General features: G+C 43.3%; 10 protein-coding genes across 10 annotated transcripts; 5 read left to right on the top strand and 5 right to left on the bottom strand.

The window, feature by feature from the left end:
• Window positions 1-138: 138 nt before the first annotated feature.
• On the bottom strand, window positions 139-2,214 carry Syx5 (syntaxin 5). The gene is made up of 2 exons (XM_064692550.1): window positions 1,159-2,214; window positions 139-1,094 (listed from the first exon to the last, which is right to left on the bottom strand). The coding sequence occupies exons 1-2, from the start codon at window positions 1,832-1,834 to the stop codon at window positions 343-345; spliced, it is 1,428 nt and encodes a 475-aa protein (XP_064548620.1). The 5' UTR covers window positions 1,835-2,214; the 3' UTR covers window positions 139-342.
• Window positions 2,215-2,572: 358 nt separating this feature from the next.
• LOC135435474 (BOS complex subunit TMEM147) lies at window positions 2,573-3,643 on the top strand. Its single transcript, XM_064692543.1, has 4 exons — window positions 2,573-2,713; window positions 2,785-2,923; window positions 2,984-3,092; window positions 3,150-3,643. The coding sequence occupies exons 1-4, from the start codon at window positions 2,640-2,642 to the stop codon at window positions 3,509-3,511; spliced, it is 684 nt and encodes a 227-aa protein (XP_064548613.1). The 5' UTR covers window positions 2,573-2,639; the 3' UTR covers window positions 3,512-3,643.
• Window positions 3,493-5,969, bottom strand: c(2)M (crossover suppressor on 2 of Manheim). Its single transcript, XM_064692541.1, has 8 exons — window positions 5,732-5,969; window positions 5,504-5,664; window positions 5,180-5,445; window positions 4,945-5,116; window positions 4,519-4,885; window positions 4,156-4,457; window positions 3,959-4,093; window positions 3,493-3,890 (listed from the first exon to the last, which is right to left on the bottom strand). Exons 1-8 carry the CDS (start codon window positions 5,881-5,883, stop codon window positions 3,763-3,765), a joined length of 1,683 nt encoding a protein of 560 aa, XP_064548611.1. The 5' UTR covers window positions 5,884-5,969; the 3' UTR covers window positions 3,493-3,762.
• A 485-nt stretch (window positions 5,970-6,454) lies between these two features.
• GMF (Glia maturation factor) lies at window positions 6,455-7,785 on the top strand. The gene is made up of 3 exons (XM_064692520.1): window positions 6,455-6,606; window positions 6,790-6,883; window positions 7,045-7,785. The coding sequence occupies exons 1-3, from the start codon at window positions 6,604-6,606 to the stop codon at window positions 7,362-7,364; spliced, it is 417 nt and encodes a 138-aa protein (XP_064548590.1). The 5' UTR covers window positions 6,455-6,603; the 3' UTR covers window positions 7,365-7,785.
• A 108-nt stretch (window positions 7,786-7,893) lies between these two features.
• On the bottom strand, window positions 7,894-9,497 carry LOC135435453 (zinc finger protein 32). The gene is made up of 2 exons (XM_064692515.1): window positions 9,271-9,497; window positions 7,894-9,217 (listed from the first exon to the last, which is right to left on the bottom strand). The coding sequence occupies exons 1-2, from the start codon at window positions 9,400-9,402 to the stop codon at window positions 8,015-8,017; spliced, it is 1,335 nt and encodes a 444-aa protein (XP_064548585.1). The 5' UTR covers window positions 9,403-9,497; the 3' UTR covers window positions 7,894-8,014.
• Window positions 9,498-9,803: 306 nt separating this feature from the next.
• Window positions 9,804-13,255, top strand: heix (UbiA prenyltransferase domain-containing heix). The gene is made up of 2 exons (XM_064692516.1): window positions 9,804-10,773; window positions 11,440-13,255. The coding sequence occupies exons 1-2, from the start codon at window positions 10,291-10,293 to the stop codon at window positions 12,076-12,078; spliced, it is 1,122 nt and encodes a 373-aa protein (XP_064548586.1). The 5' UTR covers window positions 9,804-10,290; the 3' UTR covers window positions 12,079-13,255.
• Window positions 13,256-13,387: 132 nt separating this feature from the next.
• Window positions 13,388-15,628, bottom strand: LOC135435451 (probable cytochrome P450 303a1). Its single transcript, XM_064692514.1, has 2 exons — window positions 15,263-15,628; window positions 13,388-15,121 (listed from the first exon to the last, which is right to left on the bottom strand). Exons 1-2 carry the CDS (start codon window positions 15,345-15,347, stop codon window positions 13,707-13,709), a joined length of 1,500 nt encoding a protein of 499 aa, XP_064548584.1. The 5' UTR covers window positions 15,348-15,628; the 3' UTR covers window positions 13,388-13,706.
• Window positions 15,629-16,260: 632 nt separating this feature from the next.
• LOC135435455 (uncharacterized) lies at window positions 16,261-17,562 on the top strand. Its single transcript, XM_064692517.1, has 2 exons — window positions 16,261-16,899; window positions 16,968-17,562. Exons 1-2 carry the CDS (start codon window positions 16,889-16,891, stop codon window positions 17,542-17,544), a joined length of 588 nt encoding a protein of 195 aa, XP_064548587.1. The 5' UTR covers window positions 16,261-16,888; the 3' UTR covers window positions 17,545-17,562.
• Window positions 17,563-18,348: 786 nt separating this feature from the next.
• Window positions 18,349-20,807, bottom strand: pkaap (A-kinase anchoring protein pkaap). The gene is made up of 3 exons (XM_064692554.1): window positions 20,666-20,807; window positions 20,348-20,566; window positions 18,349-20,193 (listed from the first exon to the last, which is right to left on the bottom strand). Exons 1-3 carry the CDS (start codon window positions 20,691-20,693, stop codon window positions 18,593-18,595), a joined length of 1,848 nt encoding a protein of 615 aa, XP_064548624.1. The 5' UTR covers window positions 20,694-20,807; the 3' UTR covers window positions 18,349-18,592.
• LOC135435482 (endoplasmic reticulum transmembrane helix translocase) lies at window positions 20,770-25,992 on the top strand. The gene is made up of 8 exons (XM_064692553.1): window positions 20,770-20,919; window positions 21,027-23,132; window positions 23,201-24,104; window positions 24,166-24,362; window positions 24,434-24,576; window positions 25,304-25,436; window positions 25,494-25,637; window positions 25,703-25,992. The coding sequence occupies exons 2-8, from the start codon at window positions 21,105-21,107 to the stop codon at window positions 25,820-25,822; spliced, it is 3,669 nt and encodes a 1,222-aa protein (XP_064548623.1). The 5' UTR covers window positions 20,770-20,919; window positions 21,027-21,104; the 3' UTR covers window positions 25,823-25,992.
• Window positions 25,993-26,124: the final 132 nt, after the last annotated feature.

Here is a 26,124-nt window from a genome sequence, read left to right as displayed (position 1 = left end):
AATTTGTAACTACATATCTATGAAGTAGCACACGGGCCCCAACACTTTGCATCGTAAAGATTAGAACGTGTTCTTATCAGCCTTCCAGCCTACAAGATAGATATAATTCTTCAAGTTCAACATGGAAACAACATCAGATTCGTACGTTTCTTGATAACTTTATTTTACAATCTTTAGTCGGTTCGGTTTTGGATTGGAATCAAGAATGCAATGTTTGCTTTTGTACATTTTAAACTCCATTTCCATAAAAATATATTTATATATATAATGTGTATATGCCATGTATTCACAATAATTTAGAATTGAATCGAGCGGGGCAGGGTTTGGGGTATTTAGCATTAATTATGACATAAAAACAACAAAGAACAGGAAGAAAAATATTAAAACACCGAATATCTTAATCATGAGCCAACGATTCTTTGAAACGGATTGAAAGTATTTGAGTATCTCGCCATGCGCTGCCTCAATATTTAATTCCGCGTCCGCCACATTCGTATCGATGCGTTCAACAATCTCCTCCTGCTCTTTAACCATATGCGCCAGCTGTTGGAATATTCCACCCAGTTCCACAATTGTGGACTCAATGTTTTGCATGGTCTCGGCACGCTGTTGCACATACGTGTCGGACTCGTCGTAAATGGCCAGCTGTTGCTGTTGCTGCAGGCGCGCCGGCGGTCCCAGCAGCGGCGTCGTATCGCTGCCGCCCATATCTATGCTAACTGCTTGGTTCTCCTCGCTAAGCAGCAGGGAGCCCTGTTTGGCAGTCGAAGGCGAAACGGTGTGTGCGGCCAGCGGTCCTGGTCCCTGGCTAAAATGATCGCGTCGCGTCTTCTGGTGCTTGAGATTTTCAGTGCGTACTTCAAGGATCTGCTTGAAGTCTGTGCTCATGCTGGCCAACTTGGATTGCAGGGCGAGCACCATGTTCGAGGAATGTGATACCAGATGCTTGCCGTTTGTGGTGCGTCGCTGATCCTTGGAAATGTCCTGTAGTTTGGCGATCTGTTGATTCAAGGCATTCAAATCACCTTTGATGATGTACGTCAGCTCCTGTATCTCCTGCGGTCTGTCATCAAACAGACTCTTCTTTTTGGCCACTGCAATTTAATGGGAAATATGTGAGCGTTATATGGAATTTGATATTATGAGGGATTGACGTACGCATGGTCAGCTTCTCCAGTTTGGCATATGTGCTGGCAATATTCTTGCCTATGAAACGGGCCACCATCATGAACTCGGAATAGCTCTGCACTTGTTTGGCCTTGCGTGGATCCCGTATATTAACCGCTCTTGAGATGTTCCGTGACTGTAGCGAACGTATTGCATTGGCGAACTCGCCCGTACGATCTCGTGCTGCCATTATAAACACTTCCTGCTCCGCTGCCAAGTCAAACTCGTCAGGCTCTACCTGTGTTTGGGGCGCTCCAAAATTATAGAGACTTTTATCGTAGCTGCTGTTATTATTGTCGGAGATTTGTGTTTGGTTTGGATGATTTCCGGTAACAACAGCCGCAGCGGCGCTCAGTGGTTGCTGTATGTACGTGCGCAGCGCCTGGCCGGAGCGCGACGAGATGCCACTGAACAAATTCCACTGGCGGGCTGCCTTATCGTATTTGTCGTCTGCCTCTGCACTGGATTGCGCGTCGCCAATATTAATAGCAGCCTCGAACGTGGGCTGCTGAGCTACGTACAATAATTGGGTTTGCCGCGGTTGGATCAACGTCTGCTGCTGTTGCTGTGGCTGTTGCAGTGACTGCTGCAGTGGCAATTGCGGGGCACTATAATTGCTGCTGAATTCCTGCTGGTCCGTTTGTTGATGTCGACGTCGAGTTTGCATCTCATTTCAAGTCAAGCTGCTCAGCTGCCTTGATCCTCTGCTACTGCTGCTCTTCTACTGGTTGTTGTTGTTGTTGTTAAAGTATTTGTTGTTGACGTTGCTTTTTCTTGCATTCGTCATGCACTGCGTTGTGTGCTTTTACTGTTGTTTTTGTCGTGTATTGACTTGCGAAACTATTGGCGAAAATTGTTGTTTTGCAATCTACAGGCGATTCAGTTTTACGTGCTGTCGCTTTTGGCCGAATTTTGTGTTTACGCTGAATATATTTTTATAAATTTCTTAAGAACATATTCTGTGGAATTTGGCGATTTAATCAAGAGTTGCTGGATATTTTGTCCTAAAAAAAACTCATACACACACACACAGCCAAGCTTTCCCAGATGACAGATGACGTGTTGCTGGTGCTTCGAGCTGCCAACGCAATTAAAAGTTGTAGGACAAATTAATACTAAAACTGAACAAATTAAATTAACATGTGAGCTAAAAAACAAACATGTTTTAATTAATAAACTCAAACCTTCGAGTTTTCTTACAAAATATTTTATATATATACGAAATCTTACTTTTATTATTATTCAGCTTTTTTTTTTTATTAAAAAAGTATTTAATATTTTCGCTCTGTTGGTATTTAATTACCAAATTCACACAAGTTGACAGCGCCACCGGCAATATTTGACAGCTGCTGCTACTCTCGCCGTTCTTCCTCTGCCTAGTGTTTTTTTTCATTGATGTCTCGTGTGCCAATTGTACAATAAATTAATGTTTCAACTTAATTAACAGAAAAAGTCGTGGTTTATAAGAGAAAATGACGCTCTATCACTTTGGAAACTGTGTTGCGCTTCTTTTGCCATATTACTTTACATACAAATACTCGGGCCTGTAAGTACTAGATGCTATATTGGGGCAACCAATAAATCGTGTTAATCAATAAACATTTTTTATCTTTTCAGGTCAGAGTATGGCGCATTCTGGAAATGCGTGCAAGCGGGTTGTATTTACATATTCACACAGCTCTGTAAAATGCTCGTTTTAGCCACATTCTTCTACTCGGATTCAGCGTCAAATAGCGGGGAGTTCAATTTCTTTGCGGTAAGTGGTTGGACAAATCTAAAAATTGGGTCAAATCTAATTAAACGAATCTAAATATAGGAGATTCTGCGCTGCAGCGTGGATGTGGCAGATCTACTTGGGTTCGCGCTAATTCTAAGCCGCATACCTGGCAAGGGCCATTCCAAACTTATTACCGCTGGGCTGGGTTGTAAGTGGTCCACATGAATGATAAAACATGCATTACAAATACCTTCATATATTTTAGGGGCTACCGCGGAGGTAATACTCTCCCGTGGCATTATGCTGTGGGTGGGCGCCCGCGGCACCGAGTTCAGCTGGATCTACATCCAGAAATGCCTGGAGTCCAATGTCCTGCTCGTACAGCACCTGACCACTGCCACGCTGATTTGGCTGTTTACGCGACATGATCTCAACAAGGCATTAAAACCACTAGTCTCCATTTTGCTGGCAGTCACCATTTTCAAAGGCGTCTGGCTGGAAGGACTGTTGCATATACTGAGCATTGGACCCTGGTCAGCGATTGCGGTTAAGGCGCTGGTGGCCGCCATCATCGGCTTCAGTTCGCTGCATATTTATGCGGGTTTGGCCCAGCAAATTGGTATTTAATTTCAATAATTTTGTTTCATATATTTTGGTTGTCCTGGGATTAAGTACAGAAGTTTAAGACAAAAGATAACAAAGAACGATTTAGAGAATTACAAAAATGTTAATGAATTATAGTTATGATAACGATAACAAGGAACGAGTTTTTATAAAAAAAAAATTAAGAAAAACAAAATATATAAGCAATAGAGTAGTAATTAATTGAACTGCCCGAAGCTCGAAATAGATGCTTCGCCCGAAGAAATGAGTTTCAATTAATTTAGCTGTTCAAAGCTCGAAACATTTTCGATAAGTCTGATAGATTCTTCACCCAACGTAATGGCATCAATTTCAACAGATTCCGGCTTTGTGGAGAGCTTTAAAAAGCCATCACGTGAAAGAGCTGTTAAGATCATTTTATTGTTAAATATGTTGAGTTTTTATCATACTTTAATATAAATCCAGTCTTACCTAACAAATGGCTAAAAGCCAAAGCCGCTTTAATGCGATCCGGAAAGGACTTTACAAACTTGTTGGCATCAATAGATTTTCTGTCGGGATCATTGCGCCATATGTTGAGCAAATCCATCATTATGCTCAATGAATCTTTGTTGAAAATAAGTCAGACATGAGTTAACAAATACAACTCAAATTACAAGTTTACATACCACAATTCTTTTCCTCATAACTTTTTATGTGCTCGTATATGTTGTTATTATTGCTATTGCTGCATTGATGCAGCTCAAGTACATGAGGTGATGGGTTCTCAGCTGGCTCTAGCACTGGCATAGGAGCCTCTTCTAAGGGGATTGTCCGTTGAGGCATTACTGGGATTGCCGACAAGATCTCACCGACCAGATTATCACTATAATCAGCACCGAATATAGTGCGTAAGGTATATTCACAGTCCAACTCGAGTCGTTCGCTGCTCAGCTGTAAATCTCTTTTTAAACGTTCTGGAAAAAGATGACTGCACCAGGCAAAAGTATTGTTATTAAAAAAGAAGAGTTAAAAAAACTGCGAATTCTTACTCTTGCCTAAAGCTGTTCAGCAATGTTTTACTATTATTACCATACTTCATAATCTGAGGTTTAACATGTTTTGCACTTTCCAGTTTGTTATATAGAAGTTCCCTATCGCGTAAGAGCACCTCGCGCGTTAACTTAATGCATTTATCTACCAATTTGCACTTGCGCTTTAATTTTGGCTTAGGCTTCGGAGCAACAATTGGTGGTGGTAGCGGCGGTACCGGCGGCAATGCAAGGGGCTCAATCTCTTGATGTAGATCGAGTGCTTGCGGATTATCGTTAGTATTCGGCACATCCGAGCTTGTTGCTAATCTGGGCATTTTGTAGCACAGAATACCAGTTGGCATTAAATCAGTCGATTTGCGCTTTACTAAAAAAAACAAATAAGTGTAAATTATATGAAACATATAGCGTAAAAGATTGTCATACAGGAATTTCTAAATGGAAGAAACTCGTCAAGAGCAGTAACATCCACTTGATTTGATTCACCAAAGCCATCGTTCCACATTATGTCCTGGCCGAGCTCAGTCATAGTCAGTTCATGTGTGACGCTAATCATATGCTTTGCTGAGCACGTGCGTGCCACTTCAATGGTTCGAGACTAGACGACAAAGTATACAGATTAAATGCTATGCTGCAAATTATGCACTGGTACTTGACAGACCTCCTCAATCTCTAGATTTTCAGTTTCTGTGTTCCACAGCTGCGATTCAGATAACATGTGCCTATAGTAGTCTATTTTTTGCTCGTCCAACAACTGAGGATCAGAAATTCTAGCGCGCTTGGCCAAACACATCGTAGTCGTTTTTGTAGCGATGATTCGCTTCCGCTTACGACAACCGTGTGTCTGCGTTTGACGTAGTGGCTCCGCCTGACATGGTATTTCCAAGTTGTTGCCCATGACTTGATCCAGCAAATGTTTAGTATCATCTGTGCAACAACAATAATCATGAACATGCAATAGCAAATTGTTTGTTTATAAAGTTACCCAGCAGCGTGGACACCTGTTGGCTCAGAATGTAGCTTACGCCGAACGTGAGGCGTGTTAGGTCCTTAAATATAGAAACTCTACGGCTACATGTGTCGAGTGCATTGTCAGTTCCTCCTGTCTTTGCCTGATTGTAGTCAATCATGTCCCTTATTTGATCACTAGCAATACAAAATATTATCAATTTCAGATTATAGTAGCCAGAGGAACAACTACATAAACACTTACCAGCTGGCAGCAACGTCAATGGCGTTGATTTCATGACGCGCAAACACCTTAACAAATTGCGAAGTTGAATATTTTCTGTCGCCAGCTATCCAGCAAGGCTTTAACAGGTTGATATCCTCATTTACGCTTAAATTCATTCGTTCTAACGGCATAGTGCTTCCAAATTGTGTTTTTGCATTTAATTCTAATTTTCGAGGAACAACAAACGGTAAATTTTAGCATCCTGGCTGCTTTTTGGCGCTAAAAGCTGAGCGATTTGCAACACTTCGCAAAAATGATCGATAACCGAACAATAAAACGCGTTGATGTTGATAACGTTGATAGTTTTTTATGTTCAAATAACTGTAAATAATTGAATTATTGATATAAGATATTTCTTATTATATATTATTTTAAAAAGAAAGAAAATCATTCTCATCATCTCTTTTTGCGCGCCATGTCGTTAATAACTTAATGTATATTCGATATTATAGGTGATAGCTAATGTTAAACAACAGCTGGCTGGTTAGGCGTCTGTTACCGTTAATTAGACACTTCCCAAAAAAGGTCAAGTATGTTACACCTTTGCAGTATATCAACTTGACAGCTGTGTAGTTTTATACCAACCTGCATCAGCCAAACATATTAAAGTATTGGTAAAACTGAAAAAATACCAGTTTTGCGAGAAGCAAATTAGTGCGCGCTGTTAATAACATTTTAGTTAATGTAAACGTTTTGGGGTGCCCACATCTGTATGTTTAGCTGTTAGTGTTGAGTAAAAGCAAAGGAGCTACACGGCCATAGTTTTATTGTTTGTATTGTCCGCGGCCTTCTTTTATTCCCAAAAAAACCAATCCCTTTCAACAATAAAAGCCAAGTGCAGTCCGATCTTCATGGTAAGATTCTGTTTGTTAATATGCAATGCATCCTTCGCCGAGCTATGACTAATAGTTTTGCTAAGTGCGGCCAGTCGAGATGTGGGCGGGTCGCTTTTTGTTTTTGTGTTTGCGTTTTTGTTTATGAGACGATAAAGAAGGTGATTTTTGATACATTTACTAATTTCTTTCGCTGCATTGCAGGGTGATAACAAAATATGCGACATAAGCAATGAAGTGCTTGAAGAACTAAAAAAGTTTCGCTTTCGCAAAAGCAAGACCAACTCGGCGCTAATATGTAAGTGGGCAATTTATAAATTTTGATCTATGTACGCATCGCCATGGTAACAATGTGGTCATAGAGGCCCCAAGGCATGGCGTGCGTGTCTAAAGCAAATCGAGCGTTGATTGATGGCTTTTTATCTTTCCTCCTTTCCTACCAACCCTTGGTATATCTAGTAAAAGTGGACAGGGAGAAGCAATCGGTGGTGCTTGATGAGTTTATTGATGATATATCGGTCGAGGAGCTGCAAGACTCACTGCCCGGCCATCAGCCACGCTATGTTATCTACACATACAAAATGGTGCACGACGATCAACGCGTCTCATATCCAATGTGCTTCATATTCTATACACCGCGCGACAGTCAGATAGAGCTGCAGATGATGTACGCCTGCACAAAGAGCGCACTGCAGCGGGAGGTGGATTTGACACGCGTCTATGAGATACGCGAACTGGACGAGTTAACCGAGGAATGGCTAAGGGCTAAGCTAAAGTAGAGTCAGAGTAGTCAAAAATGGCAGTCGTATATAAAGCAATATTTAACAAGTAGTTTCTCATACATATATATTTTATATGGAGCCGAAGCATAATACCAACGATAACGATACATACCAAACAAACCAATATATGAATTATGACAATTTTTCTATACTCAAGACAAACATTATTTATACAAAGAATTGTAGAGCAGACATCAGCATACAGTATAACTACGGTTAAATGTATGTGTATAATGACATTTTAAGTGATTTTAGTTGTGCATTTAAGCAATGATCTTATAGAAGCTGTGCTTGCCAAATTTTTTATATTTATTGTACAAAACGAATACAAAGCAAATATGACAAAAACAATTCCATTTTATATATACATATATGCATATGTAATGCTTAAATAAAAGTGTTCATAATATTAAAAAAATAGTTTAAAATTTCTTTAACGTAATAGAAACAAAAGAGAACAGAAACCAAAATTTCTAACGCATTTGCGTATAACTATTGTCATAGCTATCTGATCAAACTGACTCTATGGTAATTTTTAAGGGCATATATACAAATGTATTTGGTTGAAGATGTTTTCTTTAATAAGTTAGCTATTTCGGGACATTGGTCTTATACTATACATATTTATTAACTATGTACTTTAATTTCTAGTAGTGCAGACGTTGCGCCGCCGTGTGATGCAGCATGGTGTAGCGACCGTCGCTGGGCGTGGGTGGTGGCGGTGGTGGTGGTGCCAGCATATGTGCCATTGCCGCCATGCCCATTTGGGTAGCTGCGTTTGGCGGCGCCAAATGGTGCAGCTGCAGGGCATCGTGATGATGCATAGCTGCTGTGGATGGTGGCGCTGCACCTGGATGATGGTGATGATAGTGATGCGACATAGGTGGCGGTGCCGGCGGTGGCAGTGGCAAGTTCAATATATTATTATTCGCCGCGTGGGTACGAAAATGCAGACTTAAGCTATCAGCTGTATCGTAGGCCTTATCACAGTCGGGACACTTAAAGTGCGCATGCTCTAGGGTATCGAGACCCACCGGATCCGTGTCAATGGGCTCATCATCGTCGTCATCGACAATTTCATGCTCCGTACTGGATTCGAGTGGATGCAGCTTTAGTTTGTGTACGCGCATATCGCGACGTCGACTAAAAGACTTGCCGCAAACATCACAATGATGATTTTTGATGCCCGTGTGCGTGATCATGTGCTTGGATAGATCGCCAGCCGTGTAGAATGCCTTCTGGCAGAGCGAACAGATCTGATCTCGTACGCCGCTATGAATCTTCTGATGCGCCTGAAAGTTGCCCAGCGCTGAGAACTGCTTGGAACAGATCTCGCACTGAAACGGCTTATTGCCGGTGTGCGTTCTCTCGTGTACTTTCAGATTGTACTTCTGGGCAAAGCGCTGTGCACAATAGCTGCACGCATATGGCTTTTCGCCGGTGTGCGTCCTTATATGCTGAGTGAGTTGGGCGGCACACTTGAAGCTCTTGTGGCATGTGGCCACATAGCATGTGTGCGGCAGCTTGGGCACTGGCTTGGGTCCGCGTTTCTTGTGGCTTTCGGGAGGTTTGCGCTGGTAGCGCGAGCGACGCTTGCTACGCTTAACGTCAGTTTGGCTCTCCTCTTCATCGCTAGAGTTGAGCTGAATATTTGGAGGCAGGGGCTTGATTTTGTTGGCCGCAAACTCGGTATTTGTGGCGGCATCATGGCGCCAGGACTCGTGCAAGCCCAAGTATTGACGCAAACGCATATCGCTGTTTTCGCACTCCTGCTGAAAGTGATAGGCTACTCCCAGCCTATAGAGGCAGTTATTGCAAATGCCGGCAGGTAATCCATCGGTCTTATAGACCTGAAAATGCCATTTGTGAATTAATTGAAGGTAGTCAAGTGGTCGAAACTTACCCGAATCTTTGAGCACATCATTAACATTTGGGAGGGCATCATGGCAAAGTCAGTGCTATAAATGGAAGTAAGTGGACTTGGCGCGCCTTCCTCTAGACACACCCGACATATCTTGTGCACATTAAAGTCCATGTTTTTAGCGTTTGTGTATTATTTGTATGTAAACATTTTGAGCAATGCAACAGCTGTTGGTCAACGTTCAGGGCTGGCTCGCAAAGTACGCTGATAGGTAAAATGTAAGCAAACCGTTTTTGAGTAACATGCCTATAGCGCAAGAGTCAATCGAAATGGGATATACCAATCAACACATACAAAAATTGATAAGCGATAAAATTAGTTCGATATACTGTTAAATAGTTTATTTTAAGTTCCATTACCTAATTAAATCTGTAGTGCTATCAAGGCATGCAAGCAAAACAGGCTAGCGGGTAGAAATAACGTGCTGCATACTGTGCAGTATTAGTGTTGCAAAATATTTAAATTTAAATGCACTAATTTGAGCAGTGTGGCCGAACTGTGCAGCGCTGACGTGACAGTTGGTTTGTTTGATTAGGCTCTCTCTTCTCTCGCTAGCAATCTGATATTGCTTGCAAAATAAATAAAAAGAACAAGTGAAATTTATTTGTATATATTTTTATATCAAAAAACGTGAGCGTTGCATACATGCAACTTGTTTGGCGCGGCGCAGCTGGAGGCAAAATAAGGGCAGCGGCGAGAGTGTAACGAGCAATTGGGATTTGGAGCACGCAGGCTGTTGGTGAAATTTTGTTGTTGGAGCTGCCTCAGCCAGCGCCACCCCCTGCCTCAAGCATATATACTACACAAGCACACACATGATGCTGTATATACAATATTAGCCCGAATAGTGAACACACTGCAGGAATATTGATGCTTTTGTAAACAAAAGAAAGAGCGCCCGCATAACTATTCGAGGTCAGCAAGAGCAAATTTTTCCAACGAACTTGGGCCTCAGCTGGTGAATGCAAAGATCCCAGTTGCCAGTTGAACACAGCGCTTGCAATGGCAACAAGTCGGAGCGAATACGAGCAGCAGGAAGCTTCAGCGCAGGAAAAGGCGGCGGCAACGGCAACGGCAACGGCCATGACGTCAACAGCCCAGCTGCTCAGGCAGCGTTTGGTAAATGGCGGCACCGGTCACGAGTCGTTGGCGTCTGCGACGTCAAACGGCAAAACAGCTTCAGTAATTAACACCAACGATTACAGCTCCGGCACGTTTATGAAACTGAAAACCTATTTGCTGGCCTTGCGTCCTTGGTCACTGTCAGCCAGCCTGGTGCCGACGCTGCTCGGCTCCGCGCTCGCCTACCGCTCGCAATGGTCGGCCGACTTTTCCATGCTCACATTTTTTCTCACCGCCTTCACTGTGGTCACCGTGCACTGTGCCGGCAATGTGGTCAACACTTATTTCGATTTCATCAAAGGCATCGATAAACAAAAGGCTGACGATCGTACTCTGGTCGATCACATACTCACCAAGGATGAGGTAAGCACTCATAAAACTTAATCTAATTAGTTGCTCACAATTTCAACTAAAAAAAAAAAAGAAAACATTTTGGCTAGTTTTATTCGAAACTTGAAAGCCCGGTTCTTTCGAGAACCCAGGATGTTATTCGAGCATTGGTTCGTCACATTTTTCCAATTTGAAATGAAAAAATTCCCACTGAGTTTGTCATTGCATTTTATGATATATAATATATCTTTTAGCACATTCTTTCAAATGCTAGCAATAAACCTTTATGACTGAAATTGTCTGTCTAATTATTTATGTGAATTATATATATGGAATTTGCGCGCTAGATTTGATTACTATCCAAAAATGGCAACCACCAAATATGGTTAGAGAAATGTAAAATTGGGAGTCCAAGCTTTCTTGGGATTACACCTAATTTAGAAAAATAATTGAATATATATAAAATACCACTATTGTTAAAGCAAATAATTTATTTAAAAATTCTGTCCGTTTTTTAAAAATAAATATCATTAGAGCCTGGCTTGGTTCAGAGATTAAACAACATTTAAAATTTACGTTCGGCCCGATTTGCAGTAGCTTATTCCAAAAACCCAATGTGTTTAAATTGTTTATATATATGTAAATTTTTGTATATATTTATTTAGCAAGCTGTTTTTAATTGATTTTATTTATTTTTAGGTGGTTTCGCTGGGCGCTATTCTGTACATGGCCGGCTGCGGCGGCTTTGTGCTGCTCGCCGTGCTTAGTCCAGCTAAAATGGAACATTTGGCGCTGATTTACTTTGGCGGACTATCGTCGAGCTTTCTATATACTGGCGGCATTGGTTTCAAATACATTGCCCTGGGCGATCTGGTAATCTTGATATTGTTTGGGCCCATTTCGGTGCTATTTGCGTTCATGTCGCAAACGGGTCACGTCGACTGGACAACGATGGGCTATGCCATACCGCTGGCCCTCAACACGGAGGCAATACTGCATAGCAATAATACGCGCGATGCGGAAAGCGACGGCAAGGCGGGCATCGTAACGCTAGCCATACTCATCGGACGGACTGCCTCCCATGTGCTATATGCCATGCTGCTCTTTACACCCTACTCACTGTTCTTCATCTTTGGGCTAAAGTACTCGCTGTGGTTCCTGCTGCCGTTAATAACGCTCCCACAGGCGTTTCAAATCGAAAAGAGGTTCCGCAACGAGCAGACAATGCATGTGGTGCCCAGGCAAACGGCCAAGCTGAACTTCTTCTTTGGGATACTCTATATTGTGGCCTGCTGCTGTGCCCAGCAGCTGCCGACGTTCGTTTGGCGGAAGCACTAGATATAGGAGATGACGATGTCAACGATTTCTAAAACTGCTGCAACATTTTTAGGGAATTTCATTAGTTGTATATGTGTTTATTTTTTTGGTTCATAGTGAATGTGGTTATGAATATTGTATTTGTATTTGTCTCAAGTTTGCTGTTGCACAAATTTTGAATGCTTTGCTAGTCTCCTAGTCCCTAACACTTAACTATAATCCTAGAACTGAACATATCCCCCAAGAGCTCTGTGGCCCTGGCAGCTAAAACCTGCCTGCGCTGCGGCTTGAACTCACTTTATTTATTTCACCTGAAATTCAAACTCAAGCGAACCCCATAGTTTTTATATATATATATATATATATTTATAATACGTACTCTTCCTCTCGCGCGTTGGAATCATGGACCAAGATCGTTAAAGTGTCGGCGTGTGTGCAACAATATTAAAATCATCTAATGGCTTAGATATATGAAAAGTTAATGTTACTTTATAGAAATGCTTAAAATATGCAAATAAGTTATGAATCGATGGCGCTGGCTTTGCTTTTTGTGTGACAATTGTTAGCGTTTTTACACACCCCAAACATAGACATATATATATAAATATATGTATATATATATATATATATATATACATCTATATACATCTATATATATATACATATAACAAGATCATGTAAGCCCAGTGTCTAGCAGCAGGCTGAAGAGTGAGAATTTCAACACATAAACAAATTTCAAATTTTTAAAACCGCAAAACAAAGCGAAAAATAACAACAACAAAATATATGTAAATATATTTACCAGAGCAAAATGCAGATCGAAAGATTTCGAGCAACAAAATGTTTTCCAAGCATAAATCACAAAACCTATGCATGTAAACAAATAGCTTTAAATAACAATAACAATGAAAAAAAAGAGGGAAAAAAAAGAAAATAGAGAACAAGAAATATTGTTGAATGCGCATTCTAAATACATATTGAACATTCAATCTGTGGCAATATTTGTACGCTTAGCTGATAAATCGTTTTTCATATATTTGTATTTGTATTCGTATTTGTATCGTACTTTTAGTGCTTAAATTTAATTTTGTAATTTGTATGCACAATTGAAATGCTTTTGTTGTTTGCTGAAGAACGTGTGAAATATCAGAGGCCAACATGAAATGAAATTGAACATTAATGAATCAATGTGTATCAATGTGAATCAAAAACAAATTAACTAAATGACAACTTTGTAGACTATTTAACAAACCCAACAACAATGAACAATAATAATTATAGTTATATGAGAAATTAAAAACATAACTAGAGAATGTAGAAAACATTGTGTTCAATTCGAATTGAATAATTCAACAAAAAATGGGATTAGGGGATAATTCGAAGTTCGTTCTTCCATGTTCCTTATCATCAAGCCAAGTATGCGTACTCAAACAGCATACCAAGCGCAATTATTTACTTTATCAGTAATTACTTCGATAACTTTCAACTGATACTTCGATAGCTTGACTGAACATATATTGCGATAGTATATCGATAAAAACTTTTAACAATTAAATAACGGCTTTGTTACGTAGGCAATGTTGCATTTCCACATGTTTCTCTGATTTTTTCGATGTCTTCTGATAAAAGTTGCATTTGTTTTGGAATCCTTAGGACAATCTGGGCACCAGCATTGCATCGTATGGCTTGACCGCCGCCGTAGCGCCCTCCAGCGGCACCTCCTCTGGCATCTGGCCGGGAATGGCTACCAGCTTGAAGTGCTGCAACAGCGTTGTGGTAAACATGAACAGATTCTGGCGCCCTAACAAGTCGCCCATGCAACGATGTCGCCCAAAGCCAAACGGATTGAAGGCCTCTGGCAATTTGATTTGGCCATCGATCAGATAGCGTGTCGGATCGAATGTCTCTGGCTCCGGAAAGTCGACAGCATTAATGAGCATGCCGCGGAAGCAGGCAATTACCATGGTATCCTTGGGTATCTCGTAGCCAGACAGGCGCGTGTCGCACATGGCGCGATGCGGTATGCCAAAGGTGTGCAGCATAAACATGCGCACCGCCTCCATGGTGATGGCCTCGCAATAGGGCAGCTTGGCACGATCGGACCACTCGGGTATGCGCTCCAGGCCCACCACCTCCTTGATTTCGGCAAAGGCGCGCTCCTGTATTTCCGGCTGTCGAACAAGATGCATGAAACAGAAGCCCAGACTTTTGTTGGTCGTCTCGGAGCCGGCGAGAAACATATCCAGGCATATGGCCAACAAGCTCTCATCGCTGAACATGGGACTGTCGCTGTTCTCCTGGGCCCTCAAATAGCTGTCCATCAGATCACGCGGCTCATCATAATTACGATACGTGCTGCGATGCAGCTCAATTTCCTTGCCCATGAACGTAAAGAGCGCCCGATGGCTTTCCACAAAGCCATTGTAGCCGGAATAATCGGGCGCTATAAAACGCAGCAGCGGAAAGTGACTGAAGAGTGCACCCACCATGTCGATGTTCTTGAACAGCTCAAAGAACGTCTCCAGCAGCTCGGTTATTTCCGGGGAGCCCGGCTCATAGCGTCGACCGCTCAACATGCACCACAGTGTGTTCAGCACATAGACACTTGTCAGATCGTGCATCTCAATCCGCGCCTGCTTGCCGCCAGACGCCGTGACCCGTGCGCGCAGATCCTGCAGCAGGCAGCTGGCCTCATTGTGCACGATATCCACCATGCCGCTGCGCGCGAATCCAAAGTTTTTGAGGTGGCGCAATATGAAGCGACGCTGCTCCACCCACATTTCGCCATCGGTCAGCAGCACGCCCAGACGGGAGTTAAAAGTGCGCAAGCGATAGAAGATGCCGTCCGGACGGCCATCAATGTCCTCGTTGGTCATCATCTCGCTGATAGCCTCATTCGTATAGGCTATCACCACTTTATCCTTGCCAATCTTCAGGCCATAATAGCCATAGGGATTCACATAACGTCTGGCCAGCTCATCGATCACCTTGCAGAACATGCCCAGGCGCATGCGCAGCTGCGAGATCTGCAGGGCGCTGCCCACAATCGGATACCAGCGTGGACCTAATTGGTAATAATAATGGAAGAGGAAATATATTGTTAGAAAATCATAATATTCTCCGTTAGCCGTTAGCCAATAGCACGAATAGTTTTATACTTCTCCAAAAAGGGCTTCCCTGCTTCCCCTTTTTGGCTTATACCTACCAGGCGGAAACTTGTCCGGCTTCCTTGTGCCGCTCATCAGGAAGAGCAGCACAATTGTTGCAAAGAAGATCACGGCGTAAAACATTTCGTCTTGATTTCAGTGGATGCTGCACAGAGTGGCAAACTGTGATGCAACATCCGTTATGGTCACTTTTGGCTTTCACTTTCCTTTGAGCCGTTGCGTAATCCACAATTTGCCAGCGAAGCGGTTGTTGCAGTGAATGTTGCCGTTGCGTTTTCCTCTTGCAGTTTTCCCAAACAGTTTTTCGACTGAAGCCGCCGCTTGGGCGCAACGTCATTTTATAGGCGCCTGGAAAAGCTTTCTTTTCAGCTGGATTTGATTTGCTTGAAAAGTTTATCATTATGATTTCTGCACACAGCTTAAAGCTAATGCATAATCGAGTGCATATTTTTTATTTTATATGATCCATAAGCTTAAATTTGGACAGCTTTTGGCTGCAAGTGACCCAGTTTTGGACTATCTTTATATTTTCTTAGATAAACAGTTCACATCCATATATCTGCTGTATATATTTTTTGAATACTTAGATCTCTTAATTGTATTGCAATATCTGATCTTCTATTAATTTCTTTGCGAAACATTTTTGTATTTCACTTAATATTTAAAGAGAATCGGGAGTTCTTGCTCGGTATTATTTATTGATAAAAACTCGACTGTTAATTTTCTTTTCAAAAAGCATTTGATTTTTCTTTTCATTTTTCTTTTGAATATCTTTTCATTTTACCTTTGCTATAAGCTTAAATTTCTTTTTAATATTCTTTTGATTTCACAGTTATTCCTATAATCTATTTTAGGAAAAACTTGACTGCTTATTTATTTTCTTTTCGTAAATCTTTTCATTATAATATTCAAAAGTTTAACAGCGAGTCCCTGCTCGGGCGCCTTTAATCGATTTTTGTTATTGTTAAATATTTAACGGATGCTTTTCTAGCTCTCACTTTTAGTTTGGAAATCAGTTTCGATTTCCTTAATTCGCCATGGAGTACTTGATTGCCTTGAAGTTGATCGAGCATCATGACATTGCAGAAAGCTCGGAAACTTTGAAACCTTGGCGGCTTTTCCGAACGGATGCCGCAGGCTTTTCCCGAGCATTTTCCTCAGCCGTTGGCTACGTGACCCACTGCCATGGTCAGTGTCTTGCACAAAGTTCAATTTATTTGACCGCAACATTGAAACTGGCGCAAACAATAATAACAAATAACAAACGGATAAATGAAAAGCCAAAACTTGGCCAAAAACAATGCCAACCAAGTGGCGCAGGAAAACTAGTTGCATGCCCACCGAAAAAGGAAAAACAAAATAAAGAAAATAGCAAAAGAAAAACCACACGAACCCGTTTGGCGGGCAAATCAAACTGGCGCCTGCATCTGGATTGGATGTCGAAGTCGCTGGCGATTATGTCATGGCTGCATGATTCCAACTGCGGAAAGCTGTGCGCTTGTGGGCTGGTTTAAATGTGGCCAAAACAAAGTGGCTAGCGAGCCTAGCCTGGCTGGCCAAACTGGAGATAGTCGCGGCTTTAACCATGAAATCGCGCCACAAGGCTGCGCATTAAAGCGCTGGCCACGAAGCTAAACGGACGCGTTCAAACTGAGCAACTGCAAATGGGAGTCCGGTATGTGGGCAGCCTTTCGAAATCCTCGCCAGCTATATGCATAATACTTTTCGCTCTTCGTTTTTCAGTGTTGTACTTTTGGCCGTTATGGGCCTGGGCGCCATGTATATGATGCATCTGTTGGCACAGGACTGGAATCGCATACGACCCATACAGGGTATTACGAACCTGGCAGGACAGGCCAGCTCCGCACTGAATCTGCAACGGGTGACCAGTTTCATCGGACAGACCAGCTCGGCGCTGACTTTGCAACGTGGCAAACGTGCCACATTGAGTCGCGAACTGAGCTGGGTGCATGGCAGGCAGGATGCGGGTGCAGTGCATCAAGCCGCGTCCATTGACTGGAAGCGCATACTTGCCCGCGATCCCTTCGAGTGCTTGCAGTCGCTCATCTGTCAGCTAATGTCTGGCGCGGAGGCGAATTCGGCAGAGGCCGAGCTGCTGATGAATTTCATGGAATCCTCACTGGAACTGGCGCCAGCCAAAATTGGACGCGCCTTCAGTCGTGGTCTGGCGCTGCGCGGACGCACCGATCGCTGTTACAATGAGTATCCATTCTGTTTGTACTCCGCCAAGACCATGCTGCGCATCCTGCGCTGGTTCAGCGAAACGGGCAACCTGCCAGAGGACGATCTTCAATACTAAGGCTTCAGCTGTTGCGAATTTAAGTGTCGTGAATACCTCTGAGTAGAAACAACAGAGGTTGTTAGTCTTATGCTTTAGTTTTATACAATTATAATTAAGCTCTTGAGATAGATAATGAGCTATCAGTACTCCTTGATATACTGAGAAAATTCAAGAAACGCGTGCGGTTTCCTTCAACTTAATCCTTTTGAACTTTTGAATCCTTAAAGCCTAGAAACTTTCTATTATCTTCCCATTGCCTTCTATGAATCCAGAGTTTTCACAGAACTTTCATTCTACCTCATTTCTGGAATCTCCTAGCTCAATCTTACACGTCCATTAATCAAAATATATTTATTTCTTGTCTGTATAATAAAACCATTAAAAAAATATTGAAATTTCTATAGAAAAAAGTTTATTTGTAACAATTATTTTGTTATATAGTGTTTCAGTATGCAAACATATTTATGTATATGCATAAATATTGTATACTACATAAAATTAAGCAAACCAAGCGGAATGAAATTACAAGTTTAAATAGTTTTTCATACAGTTAGTCCTGCAACAAATATGCTTAGTTTTTGTAATGTCAATAAAATATTTTCTGTAGGTACGAAATCAAGGAAACTTGCGTGTGTGTATGTGTGTGTGTGTGTGCTTTACATAACAAATGAGCGAGTGAGCAAGAGAAAGTTTCGTTTTAGATAGCTTTCAAAGCTTTTAAAGTTCATGAATAACTTAAGTTTTACAAATAATTAAACTTCTGCTTTTTGTTCAGTAGTCTTTAAAGAGAGTGTAGTGTGGTAGTAGCTAAAGAGAGAGAGCAAGCGTTTAAGAGAGGGAGAGAACATTGTTGCATTTAAGAGAGCTTTCGTTCGATTTGTGCACTTGTTGATCAGTGTTGTCAACAGCCGCTTCAAAAAAAGTGGCTGGCGATCTCTCAAAATAGATGCATTTGCAACACTGTCAATGCGAGATTCCTCAAATATTTGAGCGCCAAATTATAAATAAATTTGTTTCCTTTGTGTATATAAACTAAATAAATATTGCGTTAGCTGTGCTTGTTCCATCAATGTTTGTTCTGCAGCGTCACGCTGGTCACATCCTTAACAATCATCTCGGCCACCTGCCAGGCAATCTCCTCCTGCACATTATCTTCGGGCAGATTTACCAATTTGCGCATTGCATTCTTAACGCTCAGCGACCAGGCTGGAGCTTTGTGGTTCGAAACGGCATCTACGGCCTCAAAGTCCCGCTCGTATCTGCCCAGCGAGTTCACGTGCCCAAATTTGAGCGCACTCACTGGACGCTGCCAGAGCAGCTGCGGATTTGTCAGCTGCCTGGCATCGATGTTCATGTTGGCCGCCGTTGTTGTTGTCGACGCTTTGACCGGCTTATGACCCGTATCCAGGCCAGCCAATAGTGTATTGTGCTGCGAGATGTGCGTACAGTCGGACATGGACATCGTTTTGCGATGTCGCTGCTGTGCAGACAATTTGGGTGCGCGCCGCAGACTCAGCTTGTGCTGCAGACTCGAGCTATCTATGGTGTCCGACGGCGTATGTGTGCACGTCTTGGCCTTCAGCTCGTTGACATAGTTGTCGAATATGTTCGATTTGAGAAAGTTGGCAAAGTGCTTTTGTTCCAAGTATTTGGCTGTGACCAGCAGCGCCAGATCGAAGGCCTGTGCCAGCTGACCGGGCGCACAGATGGCCTGCTCGACGCGCAGACGCAACTTCTGTGACATCCACAGACGACACTCGGACTGTAGCGAGAAATAGCGCTCGTATATGATCATGGCATCGGACTGAGCGGCACGTTGATCATCGTAGCTCTTGCGAAAGTTAATCGCTGTTATCCAGAATTCTAGGCACTCGCGCTCCTGCTGCTGCTCCAGGTACTCGGTCAGATAGAACAGCGCCAGCTCATCGTACAGCACGTCATAGATGTTCAGTGTCGCCGCATCGCCCTCGATCAGCTCCAGGCAATATGTGCAGTAGTAACTGCTCTGCAGGAAGCCCTGCAAATGATCACGCTCCAGCTGCTGCAGCACATAGTCGCGCGCCTCGTCGAAACAGCCGGCAGGTACGGGCTGTTGTGTCGATTTGTCACTATCCTTGCCACACAAAAACAGCGATATGTGCGCCAAGATGACAATGGGTAGCTCCACTAACAGCGGCGCATTAACAATCAAATACTTTTGGTAAATGGCAATCGCATCGTTGATGCTTGCCGCACTTATCGGCTGTAGCTCCGAGCTGGCTTTGGGTCGACCCATCGGCGCAGCTGCTGGCTTATGGTTGATCTGTTTGTTTGTCTCCGCATAGATGCGACTCTTTTCGTCATCGGTAAGCGGCTTGCGCATGGACAAATCGCACAGTGTTTTCATTTCAGGTACATCGTTTTCCTCCTCCGCAATGGATGCGCCGACAACAGGCGTAAGCTGCGGTGCCTCCAATGTAGCAGTATCCGCAACCGTTGCATCCTGTGGCCGCTCCTGGTGCAGCTGTGTTAATGCCGCGCGTTTAAAGTTTTCTATGTCCAAATAGAATTTGATGAGCGGCAGCGCGTTTTGGGTCTCCAAATACTGCAAAAAGTAGCTCAGACAATCCGGCTCGCTAACGATTGCCGTTAGCGTCATGGAGAGACGCGAGCTGTATTTGAATATGTCTGTAAAGAGCGTCAAAACGTGACAAGTCAATTAAACGCGCAATTTATGAGTATTGTGCAGTTCCGGAAATGACCACAGCAAAAGCAAAATCAACAACAATCACACACACATACACATGCATACAAATACTGTGACTGACATTTGCTTCATTACCTTCATCAGCAGCTGCGCCCACATTTAGCAAACTGTTGTTGCCCAAGCTGATTGCATCCGAAGTTGCCACTGCCGCCGCCTCCGTCTCCTCCTCCATGAAGACCTCATCACAGAAACTTGTTGTAGAGCGCAACGAATGACGTTTTTGCGCCGCTGCCGCACAATCTACCACATCATCAACGCTGCTGGCATCCGTTTCGTTAGAGCTGCGTCGGCGGCCTGTTTTGTGCGCGTCGAAAAATAGAAATTGACACCAAAACATAAACACAAACAGTCAGTTGTTTTTTTATCAAAAACTGCGTGCTTTTTATCACTTACTCGTCTGCCTTTTGATGTACTTCAGCATTTTTACATTCTACTTGTTCGTTTGACAAAAATTTTAGATGAAAAAAACTTAAATTAGTGTTAATAAATAGCACAATAATAAATAGCCCCGCAGACTTATGAGAGAAGTTGTTGTATATTGTCTGCACAAAGCAGAGTTGTCTTCCAGGGCTGCTGGAGCTATGTTTCAATATCGATAAAGTCGTGACGAGACGATAGCTTATAAAATTAACAGTGTGCACAAACGAGTAAATATCTATATATATATAATTTTTTGATTGCACACACTGCGACGCAAGCAGCTGTGCGACAACGTTGCGTTTTTTCACAATTAATTTTTTGTACAAACTTTAAGTAATAAGAGTTGTGAGTGAAAACACGACGCTCACACGAAAGCAACGAGAAAGGTAAAGACTGCAAGAAACCGGCACTGATGAGCGTATCGGCCACAACGGGCGGCGCTGCCGGCGACAACAATAACAAAAACAATAAAAAAAATTACACTAAACTGCCGCCAGCCGCGCTGGACGATCTCGTAAAATATGTGACATTACACGTGCGCAAACCGACGCCGCTAAGTGGCGTGGTATTGCCCTTTGTCCCCCTCTATCTGACCGCATTTTATCTATGGATCTACGTGTACAAAAGCCACGACATCGAGGCTGTGCAGGAAACGGCAGCAGCTGCAACAAACACGAATGAAGTGCAGCCACTCGACAATGCAGCGAATGCCGCGTGGAATGATATCGGCTTCATAGCTGTGGTGGCCATTGCATTTCTTCATGTGCTCACACTGCTCTTTTGCTACTGGAGCGTACATGTACTGGCATTTCTCACCTGCCGGCGCGTCAAGCAGCCGGCGCCGGGCGTTCTGGCCAAAGTAGTACCCACAGCGAACAATGGCAACTCCAAGATAGTGCCCATACGCAGCCTTAAGCTGGAGGATGGCCAGCAGCAATACTATCTGGTATTCCAGAAGACCAAATACGTGTGGGATCCGGATAAAGCGATATTCCGTGCGGTTGAGTTTCCTGTGAACAAACTGTTGAGTACGTATGCCAGCTCCCGTGGCCTGGAGACGGAGCAGTCAATTAAGACAGCTATGCAGACCTATGGCAACAATGAAATGGACATGGTTGTGCCCGAATTCCATGAGCTGTTCATAGAGCGCGCCACAGCGCCGTTTTTTGTATTCCAAGTATTCTCAGTGGGTCTGTGGTGCATGGACGATTTCTGGTATTATTCGCTATTCACGCTCTTCATGTTGATCGCCTTCGAGTGCACAATTGTTAAGCAGCAACTGCGCAACATGTCCGAGATACGTAAAATGGGCAATAAACCGTATTTCATATATGCCCTGCGCCAGAACAAATGGCGTCAAATCGGCAGCGATGAGCTGCTGCCTGGTGATCTGGTGTCCATAACACGATCCCAGAACGATAACATTGTGCCTTGCGATGTGGTCGTATTGCGCGGCACCTGCATTGTGGACGAGAGTATGTTAACGGGTGAATCGGTGCCACAAATGAAGGAATCTCTCGAATCGCTGCAACAGCTCAATACCGAACTGGATGCCGAGGGCGAGGGCAAGCTGACAGTGCTATTTGGTGGCACCAAGGTGGTGCAGCATACCGCGCCCAGCAAGGAATCGATGCGTGCTCCAGACGGCGGCTGCATTGGCTATGTCATACGCACTGGCTTCAACACCTCCCAGGGCAAACTGCTGCGCACCATACTCTTTGGCGCGAATCGTGCCACGGAGAATAATGCTGAGACTTTTGCATTTATTGCCTTTCTCATGGTATTTGCGGTTGCGGCCGCTTCATATGTGTGGGTCAAGGGCAGCGAGGATCCGGAACGCAATCGCTATAAACTGTTTCTGGAGTGTGCGCTCATATTGACCTCGATTATACCGCCGGATCTGCCCATTGAGCTGACGCTGGCCGTGAATACGTCGCTAATTCAGTTAACCAAATTATATGTATTTTGCACGGAACCATTTCGCATTCCGTTTGCGGGCAAAGTGCAGATTTGTTGCTTTGATAAGACGGGCACCCTGACCACGGATAATCTAATGGTGGAGGGCATTGCAGGCCTGTCGCCAAATGGCAAATGTGTGCCCATCGATGAGGCCGAGGACAACACAATACAGGTGCTCGCCTGTTGTCACTCGCTGGCGGTACTCGATGACGGCATGGTGGGTGATCCGCTGGAAAAGGCTGCACTCGCTGCCGTCGACTGGAACCTCACAAAATCGGACAGTGTGATACCCAAGCGTGGCAAGCTCAAGCCGCTTCGAATTGTTCAACGCTATCATTTCTCATCGGCACTAAAACGCATGTCTGTCCTGGCCGGCTATCTGGTGCCCTTCTCTAACGAAATCAAATACATTGGCGCTGTTAAGGGTGCTCCGGAGGTTATAATGGGCATGCTTAAGGACGTTCCCGGCAATTACGAGAAGGTGAGTGGGGGTATAGGTGCAGCAAAATAGAGTAAACTCTTATTCAAAGCTATGTCTTGTATTTGTAGATTTATTTGGAATACGCTCGTCGCGGTGCACGCGTCATGGCGCTGGGCATCAAGGAATTTGGTAATCTGAGTGGGCAGTCCATACGTGAGGTGAAACGTGAGGATGTGGAGTGTGAATTGATTTTTGCCGGTTTTGTGATAATCTCGTGTCCCATGAAACCGGACTCGAAGGCTGTCATAAAAGAGCTTGTCCAATCGTCGCATAAGGTGCTTATGATTACGGGCGACAGTCCGCTGACAGCTTGTCATGTGGCCCGGGAGCTGCGCTTTACGAACAAGAAACTAGTCATACTAACGCCACCACAAAACGAACGCGACGGCGAATGGAGCTGGGTGTCCATTGATGGCGATCGCACCTATCCCCTGGACGATTCCAAGAGCAGCAAGAACATTTCAATGCTCCTGTCCGCCAACGATTTGTGCATCACCGGCGAGGGATTACAGTATATGCAGCAAGCGCACCATCAGTACATGCTCAAGGTGCTGCCCCAGGTGACAGTCTGTGCCCGCTTTGCGCCCAAACAGAAGGAGTATATCATAACGACGCTCAAGCAGCTCGGCTACTACACGCTGATGTGCGGCGACGGCACCAACGATGTGGGCGCCCTCAAGCACGCCCATGTCGGCGTCTCCTTGCTGACCAGCGCACCCGTGAAACGCAATCGTACCGAAGACGAACTGCGACAAATAAATGCAGCTGCAACAGCAGCTGCTGCGGCAGCAGCGGCCAATCAGCAGCTGTCGCCGCGTGAGCGCGCTTTGCGGCGACGCCAAGAGCATATCGATCGGACGCAGGCGCGTCTACAGAGCGCTCTGCGCGACATGGAGGATCAAACAATGGTTAAGCTGGGCGATGCATCCATAGCGGCGCCATTTACCAGCAAATTATCGTCGATTATGTGTGGTAAGTATATAATTTCTATTACTCTAAAAAAGAGCTAATGCTTAACACTACCTCTTTTCAGTGAACCACATCGTCAAGCAGGGTCGCTGCACGCTAGTCACCACGCTGCAAATGTTCAAGATTCTGGCATTAAACGCACTTATTCAGGCCTACTGCCAGTCCGTGCTCTATATTGATGGCGTCAAGTTCAGCGATACCCAGGCCACCATGCAGGGCATTTTCATAGCGGCTTGCTTTCTGTTCATCACACGCTCCAAGGTGAGCTGGGCGCATTTGGCATAATCTACTTAGTTAAGTTTAATAATATTCTTGTGATTATCTTTTTGCAGCCACTGAAAACTCTATCAAAGGTGGCTCCACTGCCCAACATATTCAATTTGTATACCATATCGACAATTCTCACACAATTCGCGGTACACTTTGGCACACTCTATTATCTGACCAGTGAAGCAACGGCGCTGGCGCCACCCAGGTAAATAAGGCACATCCGTGATAAAAAAAAATGGATGTAGAAGTATGTATTTAAAGTATATATATATATGCTCGATCAGTATCACAAGCCAAATTGATCCATGTCATGCTCGTCTGATTCTATGCTAACGAGCCTGTCAATATCTTGAATTTTTGCCTAATTCTATCTATGCATTGGGCTGCTATATATATACGCCAGAAAATATCATTATAATTTGTTGTTTAAAATTCCTTTCAATTATTCAAGATATGTCTTAAACTTATCAATTACGAGAGCCACAACGCCCGTACTATTTCATAAAGTCTCCACGGGCACAATCAATTAGTTATTTAATATTTAATATCTTTTCTTGCCAGTTACGAGCTTTACTGTGCTGCTGAGATATTATCATAATATATGCGTTAATTTATATCAGCATTCCAGAACCATATATTATAGCTCCCATAGGAGCTATTGGTCATACCTTTTGATTCCGAATCTGTCTTGACCAAACTCTCAAAGAACTAGCTTTATGTTTCTTACATACAATGTTCAAAATCTATTCAACATCGGGAAAATATATCTATATATTCGCTTTTCGGCTGTATCGAGATGTTTTATAAAAGCAACATCGTGTACCTTAATATTGAATCATATCGGATGTCTCCCTGCGTTTAAAATATTCGACATTTTAAAAATAATTATTCTCTCATCCTAAGGCTAATGGTTGTTTTGTTTCTTTTTGCAGAGTGGGCAAGGTGAAGCTGTATATTGACATGGATAATGAGGAAAAAACGAAATATGATCCAAATATTGTCAGCAGCACGGTCTATATCATTTGCGTCTCGCTGCAGGTGGCCACCATTGCAGTGAACTATAAGGTATTTAGCCGACATGCTAAATGGTTGCTATATACTAATTAAACGTTTGTGTTTCAGGGCCATCCTTTTATGGAAAGCCTGCGCGCCAATCGCATGCTAATGTGTGCCATTGGCGCCTCGGCTGCCTTGGTGCTGTTCCTCACCACAGGCGTTGTGCCCGGCCTGACGCAATTCTTCGAAATCGTCGACTTTCCAGCAAATGTGCGTAGTCTTAGTTATTACTCCTTATGTATATCATTATTTGATTCGTAACTTGTTTTTTGCAGTTCCGTCAAACATTGCTGCTTGTACTCATAGTGGATATTGTTGGTGCCTTTGCACTGGATCGCATCTGTTCATTCCTGTTTGGGGAAACGCGTCGCAAGTCCAAAGTCCTGAACTGTTAATACTGGTAGGAATTTAACCACACGACTAAGACAGCAGCATTCTAAGCGTACCCTATATAGCCCCATAAAAAATATGAGTATATTTTGAATAACTTTGCCCACTACTTTTGATTAATATCAATCATAAATTTATAAGTTGTAACCTATTATATCTTTTCTCGCCACTTGAATGCTGCAATTTGTATTAAAACTTAGAGTGGTTAATTTTTTTTTGGCGTCGGTTTCTTAATTGTTTTAAATTTATGAAGAGTTCAAATAATGCATTTTTTTTGTTCATGTATTTGAAAGTTTTGTGCGCTTGA

Source organism: Drosophila montana, unplaced genomic scaffold (assembly GCF_035044405.1).
Source record: "Drosophila montana isolate Dmon_TW-CO22-7 unplaced genomic scaffold, ASM3504440v1 contig_3619_1, whole genome shotgun sequence".
Taxonomy (NCBI): Eukaryota; Metazoa; Arthropoda; class Insecta; order Diptera; family Drosophilidae; genus Drosophila; species Drosophila montana.
This window is presented reverse-complemented; position numbering and strand designations above follow the sequence as displayed.